This window comes from Nannobrachium achirus (genome assembly GCF_963921795.1).
Source record: "Nannobrachium achirus genome assembly, chromosome: 14".
In the NCBI taxonomy this organism is placed as follows: domain Eukaryota; kingdom Metazoa; phylum Chordata; class Actinopteri; order Myctophiformes; family Myctophidae; genus Nannobrachium; species Nannobrachium achirus.
Window position 1 is genome coordinate 617,877 of NC_137821.1, and position 13,424 is coordinate 631,300.

The window sequence follows — 13,424 nt, forward strand, 5'->3', positions numbered from 1 at the left end:
GCTCGGCTGTACACAACAGTCCTTTTTCTTTTTCTTACTGTCCTGTAACCTTAACTGCTGTGCCGCCTCTGGGTGACTTAATTTCCCCTGCCCCTTCTTTGTATATACTTACTGTTTGTTTAGACTTACTGTTTTCTCTTTTTTTTTTCTCTCTCATTTTCTTTTATTTACATATCTACTGCATAGTACTGTGTTCTATTCGTCTGTCATTCAATGTTATATGAGATACTTTAATGGTTTCCTGTTGAAATAAGCTTAGTCTTTTCAGGATCTCCTTTTAGTAGACCTTGTACCAGTGAACTGTACCGTCATGAAACTGTACCTTTTCCTATGCAAACTTCTAATAAAGCCTTCAATCAATCAATCAATAATATGTCAAAAACTGATTGGCTGATTTGAACAATATTGGAGTGGTTTTGGGGGTTATTGAGGATGCTGAATCCATTTCTGACATTTTCTAAATTCAGAATGGCTGTTTTAAACTGGAAATGGCCATATACCAACTTAAAAAAAGAGAAGGAGGATCCGAGCACTCAAAAAATAAAAAGGAGGGGAACGGACGTAAAAGCAGTGTACTTTATTTCAAGACATAATAAAAAGCCGACATGTTTCGACCCAGAGAGGGTCGAAACATGTCGGCTTTTATTATGTCTTGAAATAAAGTACACTGCTTTTACGTCCGTTCCCCTCCTTTTTATTTTTTGAGTGCTCGGATCCTCCTTCTCTTTTTTTCAAGTTTTATCCCACTGATCCTGGTAGCACCCGCCACACGTTTTTAACTTTGCTGGTACCTCCTGAGCACCTAGTTTTTCTTGTTCTCTGCTTCGCATATACCAACTTAAATTGGGATAATTTTGATCATTTTTTGTTGATTTTCCAAATGATGAAGTGACTATTTTTGCTAGGCTATTGTGGCAGTCATTGTTCTAATCATTTTGTGTGGATTGTCTATATTTGGCTTTTGAAATGCAGATAATGTATAAGCATATAAATAACCACATTTATAATTTAATTCATAATCAAAATCAACAAAAAAATATCAAAATCATCCCAATTTAAGTTGGTATATGACCATTTACGGTTTAAAGCGGCCATTTTGAATTTAGAAAATGTCAGAAATGGATTCAGCATCTTCAATAACCCCCAAAACCACTCCAATATTGTTCAAATCGTCCTCTCAGTTTTTGACATATTATCCATATAGGTGATTATGCTAATTAAAGCTAATTATGCAAATTACTCAACATATACAAGTTAGCATCCGGCAGTTTCTACATGCTGGGGACCCATACTCAACATTTCTAACATAAAACTTTAGGGTACTCAAAATGTCCGGGTTCACATTTTGGCTACTAGACTACAATAGCAACGTTACGTTAGCAAATGCTGCTTTTCAGAAAGTTTACCTTCAGAGTTCAGAGTGAAAAAGCTCACAGCTGCCTTTTAACTGGTCGTTGGTAAATAAGCCAGACTGAACACACTTTACAACGTCAAGCCCACTGCACTCACTACACTGAGCACACACCCGGTGCAGGTTTCCCAACGCACCCAATATTTAAAGTGAAATGTTTACAATCTGGAGCGATTAACAACACCATTCGGTTTATTTTTTATTCTTTTTTTTTTTTTCAAGACAGGAAAAAAATACAACCAATCACCAGCAGGGAGGATATGACATCATACAAACAGGCCTTCTTTGATTGGTTGGCCTCTACTTCAACCTATGAACAAGTGAAGAGTGGTCACATGGTTATGTTAGGAAACAGCCCCAGCTAGTGGCAGTATGTGAAACAGCCCCACCTAGTGCAAGTATGTGGTATGACATGTGAAACAGCCCCACCTAGTGGCAGAATGTGGTATGACATGTGAACAGAATGAAATGTTTTGATTAATTAAACATTTTAATTAATGAAATATTTTGATTGGCCGCCGTGACAGCCAGTCACAGCGGTTACCATGACAACTGTCCCTCAGAACTAATTAATGACTAATTAATAACTAATTAATGACTAATTAATTTAACCGCTTCGTTTTGGTTTTGCATACATTTGCATAAATTATGACTATGCTCGTTGACAAATCAACCTCACTGATAGGCCGGGGTTACCACACGATACTCACACATGATTGGACAGTTATACAGGGGGGGCGTGGCTAACAGGACCACGCCTCACACGCTATTGGTCAGTGGTAAAAGGGGGCGTGTCACAATGCATTGGTTGATGAGTGGTGTGTGTGTGTGTGTGTGTGTGTGTGTGTGTGTGTGTGTGTGTGTGTGTGTGTGTGTGTGCGTGCTTGCATGTGTGTTTTTATAAATGAATAAATAACATGATTGGAAACAAAGGTTTCTATCAAACACAAATAATGATAAGAATTAAAGTAATTAAACAATTAATATAATCAGGTAATCAACTAAACTTATGAACTAAAATACTAACTCAATAAATTAATCAATTAATGTATCAACTAACTCCATCAACTTGACCTAACTCGTTAAACTCTTAATTAAGCAATTAACTAACGATGCAGACAAGGAAGGAAAAAAGAGAGATAGGGTGAGAAGTTCAGTCCCCAGAGAGAGACTTGGAGTAGAACCGCTGCTCCTTCACTTGGAAAGGATTCAGCTTAGGTGGTTGGGGCATCTTAGTACGGATGCCCCCCGAGCGCCTTCCTAGGAAGGTCCTCGATGCACGTCCCACTGGGAGGAGACCCCGTGGCAGACCAAAGACCAGATGGAAGGATTATATCTCCAAACTGGCCTGGGAACGCCTCGGTATACTCCCTGAGGGAGTGGAGGAAGTTGCTCAGGATAAGTCTCAGTTGGAACTGTTACCCCCGCGACCCGATTCTGGATAAGCGGTTGAAGATGGATGGATGGACGGACATTATAATAATTAAATTATGATAATTAAATTATAATAATTAACTCACACTATTATAACAATTCCTTAATTGATGAGCCTGTAACCACGGATGCTTGGTTGCCATGACAACATGTGCTTGTGATAACCTTACAGCATCTATTCTTAACCAATCACAACGCTAGAAAATATGAATAAATACATAAATACACAAATAAATGAATAAATAAATAAATAAACAAATAAAACATTTAAAAACTATTTTCCAGGTTCCTTCGAATATTTTCCAGGTGCCCTTGAATATTTATCTGTGGAACCGAGTCACATTAAATGTAATACCTACAATTCCAAGTGCTTGTCAGGGTGGGGGTCCCCAGTTCAAATATGTTTATTTGGGGGGTCACGGCCTAAAAAGGTTTGAGAAGCCCTGGTATAGAGCATTAACAAATTCATCCACCAGGGGCATTGACAACTCATTCTTATGACTTCCTATCTAGCCAAGCTTTATAAACTATAGATTTTTTTTAAAGAGAAAAACAATAAAAAAATAAAAGTACGTGAATATTCGACTTCGGTGAACAACGTCAAATAGTGACTTTGATATGTGAATATTCGAATATTTGGTGAATGCCCGACCCTGGTCCGAAAATAATTAGGAAACGTGCGGCAGTGTGTAAACGTCACTGATGTAACGTGAGGTTGATTATTTTATTAACGTGCTCCGATGTTCGCTATGATATTCGTCCGAAAAAACAGCAGTGCAACAACCTTTACTCTGCATTCATCTCTGAATGAGGTTTTAAACCTGAATTTAGACTTCGTTTTATTACCGTAGTAAACATTGTTATAAATACTTTATGTTGATTTCATTACCTTAGTAAACATTGTTATAAATACTTTATGTTGATTTTATTACCGTAGTAAACATTGTTATAAATACTTTATGTTGATTTTATTACTTTAGTAAACATTGTTATAAATACTTTGTTTATTTTATTACTTTAGTAAACATTGTTATAAATACTTTGTTGATTTTATTACCTTAGTAAACATTGTTATAAATACTTTATGTGGATTTTATCACCGTAATAAACATTATGTTAAATACTTGATAATTTCTGTCGCTAGTTGAAATTCTTCTTTCTGATTAATAAATTATATTTATCATGATATGTTTTAATACAATGATGGCCCCATTAATGTTTTAATTGCATATTGAATGTTTTTTTTTTCTTAACAAATTCACAATATAGTGATGTGTACTGGTGTGTGTGTGCGTGCGTGCGTGCGTGCGTGCATGCGTGCGTGCGTGTGTGTGTGTACGTGCGTGCACCAGTCAGATCAAACTAGTTTTTACATGAAAGTATGAAATCAAAACATCTTCATCATCACATTTCTTTACAGATTATTGCTTTGTGAACTCTATGTAAACAGTGTGTGTGTGTGTGTGTGTGTGTGTGTGTGTGTGTGTGTGTGTGTGTGTGTGTGTGCATATTGTGTGTGTGCATATTGTGTGTGTGTGTGTGTGTGTGTGTGTGTGTGCGTGTTCATACTGTGTGCGTACAGTGTGTGTGTTCAGGTGTTTATTCGTAGTCTGAAGGAAACTCGTCCAGCGAACTTGTCCCGGTCGCTCCCGGGCAGCAGCGTGTTGGAGTTTATCCGACACTCAACGTTCACATCGATGTTCAGAGACACGTTGAGGAACTTCACCGCCACCAGGGGCTGGGTGTAGTTTACCTGAATATATATGGAAATATATGTTAAAATATATTAATAAACTTAGTTTACCTGAATATATGTGGAAATATATAGAAATATATGTTAAAATACATTAATACGTTTACCTGAATATATATGGAAATATATGTTAAAATATATTAATAAACTTAGTTTACCTGAATATATGTGGAAATATATAGAAATATATGTTACAATATATTAATAAACTTCACCGCTACCAGGGGCTGGGTGTAGTTTACCTGAATATATATGGAAATATATGTTAAAATATATTAATAAACTTAGTTTACCTGAATATATGTGGAAATATATAGAAATATATGTTACAATATATTAATAAACTTCACCGCTACCAGGGGCTGGGTATAGTTTACCTGAATATATATGGAAATATATGTTAAAATATATTAATAAACTTAGTTTACCTGAATATATATGGAAATATATAGAAATATATGTTACAATATATTAATAAACTTCACCGCCACCAGGGGCTGGGTGTAGTTTACCTGAATATATATGGAAATATATAGAAATATATGTTACAATATATTAATAAACTTAGTTTACCTGAATATATATGGAAATATATAGAAATATATGTTACAATATATTAATAAACTTCACCACTACCAGGGGCTGGGTGTAGTTTACCTGAACATATATGGAAATATATGTTAAAATATATTAATAAACTTAGTTTACCTGAATATATGTGGAAATATATAGAAATATATGTTACAATATATTAATAAACTTAGTTTACCTGAATATATATGGAAATATATAGAAATATATGTTACAATATATTAATAAACGTCACCGCTACCAGGGGCTGGGTGTAGTTTACCTGAATATATATGGAAATATATGTTAAAATATATTAATAAACTTAGTTTACCTGAATATATATGGAAATATATAGAAATATATGTTACAATATATTAATAAACTTCACCGCTACCAGGGGCTGGGTATAGTTTACCTGAATATATATGGAAATATATGTTAAAATATATTAATAAACTTAGTTTACCTGAATATATATGGAAATATATAGAAATATATGTTACAATATATTAATAAACTTCACCGCCACCAGGGGCTGGGTGTAGTTTACCTGAATATATATGGAAATATATAGAAATATATGTTACAATATATTAATAAACTTAGTTTACCTGAATATATATGGAAATATATAGAAATATATGTTACAATATATTAATAAACTTCACCACTACCAGGGGCTGGGTGTAGTTTACCTGAACATATATGGAAATATATGTTAAAATATATTAATAAACTTAGTTTACCTGAATATATGTGGAAATATATAGAAATATATGTTACAATATATTAATAAACTTAGTTTACCTGAATATATATGGAAATATATAGAAATATATATTACAATATATTAATAAACGTCACCGCTACCAGGGGCTGGGTGTAGTTTACCTGAATATATATGGAAATATATGTTAAAATATATTAATAAACTTAGTTTACCTGAATATATGTGGAAATATATAGAAATATATGTTACAATATATTAATAAACTTCACCGCCACCAGGGGCTGGGTGTAGTTTACCTGAATATATATGGAAATATATGTTAAGATACATTAATATGTTTACCTGAATATATATGGAAATATATAGAAATATATGTTAAAATGTATTAATAAACTTAGTTTACCTGAATATATGTAGAAATATATCGAAATATATGTTAAAATATATTAATAAACTTAGTTTACCTGAATATATATGTAAATATATGTTAAAATATATGAATAAACTTAGTTTACCTGAATATATATGTAAATATATAGAAATATATGTTAAAATATATGAATAAACTTAAGTTTACCTGAATATATATGTAAATATATAGAAATATATGTTAAAATATATTAATAATCTTAGTTTACCTGAATATATATGTAAATATATAGAAATATATGTTAAAATATATGTTAAATACATTTATAAACTTCACCGCAACCAGAGGCATAGAGAATCATTGTTTTCTTTTAAAAATAGAATCGTCAGTTTTTTCCGTGCGAGAAAAACACGTCTGTGTGCAAAGGGCTTTACTGCGTTACTTTCTGTGGTTTCTCCCTGCAGTGGAGCAGCGGAGCCTGTCTGCTCTCTGTCATCAAACTGTGTGTGAGAACCCTACAGGGACGTGCTGGGCCCCTGATTCAGCCTGGGAAAAAGAGTTGTAGAGGCCCTCATTGCGCTATAGAGAGAGATCTCTCTCTATAGCGCTGCTGCTACTCAAAGATTTGCCATTTCAGATCATGACAAGTGACAAGCCAGTGGGCCAATTACATGAGTTATATTTCATCGTTGTCGGGTGGAAACCTTGTATGTACAAAACCATTTGTTTTGTATTTATCATTTTAAAAAATGATTTAAACTAGTGAAAACAGCCGATCTACAAGCACACAACGCCTCGCACCGCAACGTCTCCACCCATCGCGTCCTGACAGCCAATCAGCGTTGAGGTTGTCCGGAGACACGGAGATGTTTTTGGTGTTTGGTGTTGGGACATTTTTACCAACGCAATCGTTATATTTATGCCCCAGGCCGTAAGGCCTGGGCAAGCGCACGATAAACGCAATGATAATTGGGTTTTGGTGCACCTCGCGCGGTCCAAGTGACTACAACCGAGCGCTCCCTACGTCCGGTTCAGCCAATCACAGGGGGCTTGGGGGAGACCGGAACCAGACCGGAACAGGGACAGCCTTGCGTATACGCCAGACGCAGTACAGCAAGAGTAGTAAAGTGCAGTAAAGTGTAGTAAAGTGCAGTTAAGTGTAGTAAAGTGCAGTTAAGTGTAGTAAAGTGCAGTTAAGTGCAGTAAAGTGTAGTAAAGTGCAGTAAAACAGTACCTGTGCTTTCTTGCCATAGTAAGGATAGTACATGAGGTTGAAGCTTCCGTTAGGAGGGTAGTACTGGATGGGTCCTAGTGCCCCTCCTGTCTGCAACACACAGCATTTACAGCACATTAAAACTATGTTGTGTTCATAAACTAACCCTAGATAAATGACAAGGAAATATAAAACAAAGAGAGAGAGTAGGCCAGTAGGGCATTAATTACTTGTGATTTTTGGAAGTCGACTCGACTCAGTAAAAAGTTGAGTTGAGGTCGACTTTATTGAAGCAATAAGCAACAAGAGGCCAGTGGTTACCTGGTATTTTACACCGGCTGAGAGGCGTAGGGAGAGACGAGGCGCAGCCGAGTGTCTCCAGCCCTCAGCCGGTGTAAAATACAGGTAACCACAAGCCTCGCGTGGCTTATTGCTTCTCTAAAACGGTTACAATATGGCAACATGAAAAATCATAGACATGTGCCAATTAAACATGTACCAATTGTTCTATGTCACTAATAATTCACTATAAGGTCTGCTTTGCAAGAAAGTCGTCCACAGCTACAAGAAAGTAGTTCCCGGCCAGGCTGCAGAAACAACACAGGTGCAGATAATTGGTGCACTGTGGAACACTGGGGAAAGAAATAACACACCTGGGTTTGATATAAACTGATTCAAGGTGTGGGTTATAGTCTAGTATGGTATAGTATACCACAGCAACCAGCCAATCAGAATCAAGGAATGGAACTAGCTGTTTTAGAATGTTTGATGAGACGGACGTACCTTTGATCCACAGCTGACGTAGGGAGACTGACCATCTCTACCTGGCAACATCCCTATGACCTATGACCCCCCCCCCCCCCCCCCCCACACACACACACACACACACACACACACACACACACGCGCGCACACACACACACACACACACACACACACACACACACACACACACACACACACACACACACACACACACACACACACAAATATTAATCTCATATCAGAATGGTGGTAGCCACCTGCTCAGTAGCGGTCCTAGGCTGCAGTTCCGTGGCAGGTGACGGTGCCAGAGAATGTATTCGCTCTTTCTACTATTCTGTCTTTGTTTCTGTCTAATAAAATATATTAGCTCTAATTACCAACACATTATTTCTTATTATGGCTTTATTCTGTCTTATTATGTCTTATTATGTCTTAAAGTGTACTGTAAAAGAGGATGGGACCGAGTTTTCATGCAGTGCGTGCGTGCATGTGTGTGTGTGTGTTAGGGCATTCACCAAATATTAGAATATTCGAATATCAAAGTCACTATTCGACGTTGTTAAGGAATATTCACTTATTTTTATTTTTTTTATTGTTTCCTCTTTAATAAATCTATAGTTTATAAATCTTGGCTAGATAGGAAGTCATAAGAATGAGTTGTCAGTGCCCCTGGTGGATGAATGTGTTAATGCTCTACCAGGGCTTCTCAAACCTTTTTAGGCGGTGACCCCCCAAATAAACATATTCTAACTGGGGATCCCCACCCTGACAAGCACTTGGAATTGTAGGTATTACATTTAATGTGACTCGGTTCCACAGATAAATATTGTGAAAATAGTAGCTGCTATTTTCACAATGTTTGCCTCTTGCTTACTTAATATTTGGCAGTTTGGCCAGTCCTGTCCAATATTCCACTATTGGAATACTTTGAGGTTGAATAATTTGAATACTAAAAATCATTATTCGTGAATGCCCTAGTGTGTGTGTGCGTGTGCGTGTGTGTGTGTGTGTGTGTGTGTGTGTGTGTGTGTGTGTGTGTGTGGTGTTACCCGGTTCAGTTTGATGAGCACACAGGGTCTTGCTTCATGGTAACCATAGTAACGGTCCTCCGTGCCGGAACAGAAGTCCAGCGTCGTTCTGTTGAACTGACACGACCTTTTAGGGTTGTTCCTCACCTGAGATATTAAATATATATTAAATATACATTACACCTGGAGATTAGATAAACATATACGTTAAATATCATTATACTACAGATAGTTCTGACAGAGGTTAGAGTGGTGGGTCTTTTGTTCCTGCAAACGTTTTCCCCACTGAAACATGTTTCTGTTCTGCTTAGAAACCTCAGCACAAACCACAGCTCTTTGTTAAGACAAGGCAGGCTTAGACCTGACCTAAACTAACCTAAACCAATAAAAGGTTTAGACCTGACCTAAACTAACCTAAACCAATAACAGGTTTAGACCTGACCTAAACTAACCTAAACCAATAACAGGTTTAGACCTGACCTAAACTAACCTAAACCAATAACAGGTTTAGACCTGACCTAAACTAACCTAAACCAATAACTGCCCCAGCAGAATAACAAGCATGAAGAGAATCACAAAAGCAAAGAATAATACACTGCCAAAATGTACCAAAAATAGTACAACATTTATACATTTATATGTACACAATAAAGGGCTATAAGAGGCGTAAAGGCATAATAAAAAGTTTGCATCGGCAGCTGCGAGTGAGCGGCTAAACTCCTTTCCTAATCCTATCCTAACCCAGCCAGGGTACAGAGTTGTCAGGCCCTGTGTAAAAGAACAATAGTTCAACCACACTAACTAAACTAAACTAGACTGGATAGAGTATATTTAAACATATATTCCTACCTCTCCGCTGTCCTCTTGGATGAAGTATTGATCATATCGGTCATAGTATTGATCATATTGGTCATAGTATTGGTCAGGGATGTTAAGCTAGTTTAGTTTAGATTATATATTATAGAGTATATATTATTGATCATATTGGTCATAGTATTGGTCATATCGATCATAGTATTGATCATATTGATCATAATGATCATAGTATTGGTTAAGGATGTTAAGGTAGTGTAGATTATATATTATAGATAATATTTAAACATATATTCCTACCTCTCCACTGTCCTCTTGGATGAAGTATTGATCAGGGATGCAGTTATCATTGTTCTGGACCTGAACACTGTTATCATAGGCTGCACACACACACACACACACACGCACACACACGCACACGCACACACACACACACACACACACACACACACACACACACACACACAGAATCTGAGTAAGCAGATAATAACCCTCCCTTCCATTTTTTTATCCCACATTTTGTAACCAGTTTTTCACCCTGTAGAACATCCTGCTCTCCCTCTGCCAACGGACTGAGCTCATGAGGAGTGAGCAGGCCGCTTCTTATCACCTGACAGGGGGAGTTTCCCCGGTTGGACAGAAAGGCCCTTTGGCCAACACCCACATCGCCCCCAGAGCGTCTAGCTGTGAGGCAGCAGCGCCACCGTGAGGCCCTCTGCGGTGGAGCGCTCTCTTGCGTTTTAACACATTTTCTGCCAGGGGTTTTGCATTAAAGGTATATTCAGTGATTGTATTTCATTCAAATAAAAATATAATTGGTACATTTTCCATTCATTCTCCTCACTAGAATGTGTGCTGACCATATAAGGACTTCCACCATGGCCCGTGTTACGAGCATAGCTAGATTTGGTTTTCAGAGGCCAGCCAGTCCTCGACCAATCAGGGTAGAGTATGGCTGTAGTTACCTTATAATGTTTAGTTATGATGGTCAAAATAAAGGTTTTAACCACAGTCGCTCTGAATTAAGAACGTCTGCTAAATGCCTAGATTGTAAACTACTGAACTCATAAAATGCCACAGTCTGGTAGTAAATCAGTATCATACATATCCTGAAGCTGGAGACGTAGGCCTACCGATATTCAGTGATTGGGTCTAATGATCAAAACCAGAACATTATAATGGTGTAGAAAATCTATAAAAAACTAAACATTTCCACGCTGTAAGGCCAGTAAGGGACAAGATGACCCCCGGCCACTTTTATTATCACTGAATACACCTTTAATACATTATAATCTATAAAAACTAAACATTTCCACGCTGTAAGACCAGTAAGGGACAAGATGACCCCCAGCCACTTTCATTATCACTGAAGCATTTTAAGAAGCTGTCCAGTGATTGGACGTAGCCGTCTCTTACATTTAAGAAGCTGTCCAGTGATTGGACGTAGCGGTCTCTTACGTTTTAAGAAGCTGTCCAGTGATTGGACGTAGCGGTCTCTTACGTTTTAAGAAGCTGTCCAGTGATTGGACGTAGCTATCTCTTACGTTTTAAGAAGCTGTCCAGTGATTGGACGTAGCGGTCTCTTACGTTTTAAGAAGCTGTCCAGTGATTGGACGTAGCGGTCTCTTACGTTTTAAGAAGCTGTCCAGTGATTGGACGTAGCTATCTCTTACGTTTTAAGAAGCTGTCCAGTGATTGGACGTAGCCGTCTCTTACGTTTTAAGAAGCTGTCCAGTGATTGGACGTAGCGGTCTCTTACGTTTTAAGAAGCTGTCCAGTGATTGGACGTAGCCGTCTCTTACGTTTTAAGAAGCTGTCCAGTGATTGGACGTAGCCGTCTCTTACGTTTTAAGAAGCTGTCCAGTGATTGGACGTAGCGGTCCCAGGTCTCGGTGTCCTGCAGGTTGTAAACGATGTCCAGGTTGTCTCCTCGAGGACGAATCATCATCCCTGAAACATAACCACACCCACACAGCCAGCCAATCATCATCCCCGAAACATAACCACACCCACACAGCCAGCCAATCATCATCCCTGAAACATAACCAGCCAATCAGCAGGCCTGAAACATAGACACACCCACACAATCAGCCTAAAAATGCTATCTAGCTTCATGTGTGGTCATTGAGAGAAGGGGAGTGTTTCAGTACTGCTAGGTAGAGTCTGAAGAGGTGAGTCTTCAGACCACGGTGGAAGCCAGGGAGTGAGTATGTAGTTCTAATGGAAGCTAGGGAGTGAGTCTGTAGTTCTAATGGAAGCTAGGGAGTGAGTCTGTAGTTCTAATGGAAGCTAGGGAGTGAGTCTGTAGTTCTAATGGAAGCTAGGGAGTGAGTCTGTAGTTCTAATGGAAGCTAGGGAGTGAGTCTGTAGTTCTAATGGAAGCTAGGGAGTGAGTCTGTAGTTCTAATGGAAGCTAGGGAGTGAGTCTGTTGTTCTAAGTGCAACAGGGAGTTTTTTCCACAGTTTGGGGGCCAGGAGGGAGAAGAGTCTAGGACGAGTGGATTTTTGTCCTGGGGTTTTTAGCGAGGGTTCTGTCAGCATCCCTGTGTTGGCTGATCTGAGTGAACGGGTGTGGTTGTAGGGGTTGATCAGGTTTTGGAGGTATGGAGGAGCCTACCTGGGGTGGTCAGCCTGTCCTGCCAGGTAGGTTGGTACTCATCCAGGGTCAGCAGCATCACATACATGGTGAGGACAAACATTCCTCCAAGACACGCATAGAAGATCAAATAGAAGAGGAGGATTAGACCTGCAGAGAGAGAGAGAGAGAGAGAGAGAGAGACATGCTTGTATATCTGCTATTTTTCACTGGTTAAAGCAGTCAATAATTCTAGGCCTAAATGGGTTAATACAATGATTTGGCCATAAACAGACAGAATCTCAAGGCAGACCTGTCACCAAACCTAACATCCTAACCAGACATCCTAAGTCTCCCGTAAATCAACGTCTCCTACCGGGACACCCGCAAGTGGCTATAAACCTCACGGAAATCCAGTGTTGGGAAAGTTCACTTTCAAAATGAACTAGTTCATTTCATAGTTCATAATTCTACATGTTGAACTAAAGTTCATGGTTCCCAAAAATGAACTAACATAGTTCTTTTTAGTTATTTTTTTAACCTTAATATTTTTATACTTTTGGCTATAAAAAAAAAAGAGAAAATGAAAATGTTTAGACGTTGCTGCAAGCTATTATTTGTCAAAATGATTGACACAGCCCATATAGAACCATACACAGCAATAATTTCATCCAACTTAAAGGGATATTCCACTTTCAACAGGGAGCAGTGGTAGGGCCTCTCTCCACATACAAACCCATTGTAACTTCAAACTTCATT

General features: G+C 38.0%; 1 protein-coding gene across 1 annotated transcript in view; it reads right to left on the bottom strand.

The window, feature by feature from the left end:
* Positions 1-4,436: 4,436 nt before the first annotated feature.
* Positions 4,437-13,424, bottom strand: part of atp1b2a (ATPase Na+/K+ transporting subunit beta 2a) — a gene marked incomplete at its 3' end in the record, with an annotated part of 16,532 nt that continues 7,544 nt past the window's right edge. Inside the window, exons 2-8 of the mRNA XM_080741329.1 lie at positions 12,708-12,836; positions 11,936-12,040; positions 10,391-10,470; positions 9,299-9,424; positions 8,268-8,327; positions 7,506-7,595; positions 4,437-4,598 (exon numbers count right to left, since the gene is read on the bottom strand). Coding sequence (XP_080597455.1) covers positions 4,437-4,598; positions 7,506-7,595; positions 8,268-8,327; positions 9,299-9,424; positions 10,391-10,470; positions 11,936-12,040; positions 12,708-12,836 — 752 coding nt within the window. The remainder of the gene's footprint in view (positions 4,599-7,505; positions 7,596-8,267; positions 8,328-9,298; positions 9,425-10,390; positions 10,471-11,935; positions 12,041-12,707; positions 12,837-13,424) is intronic.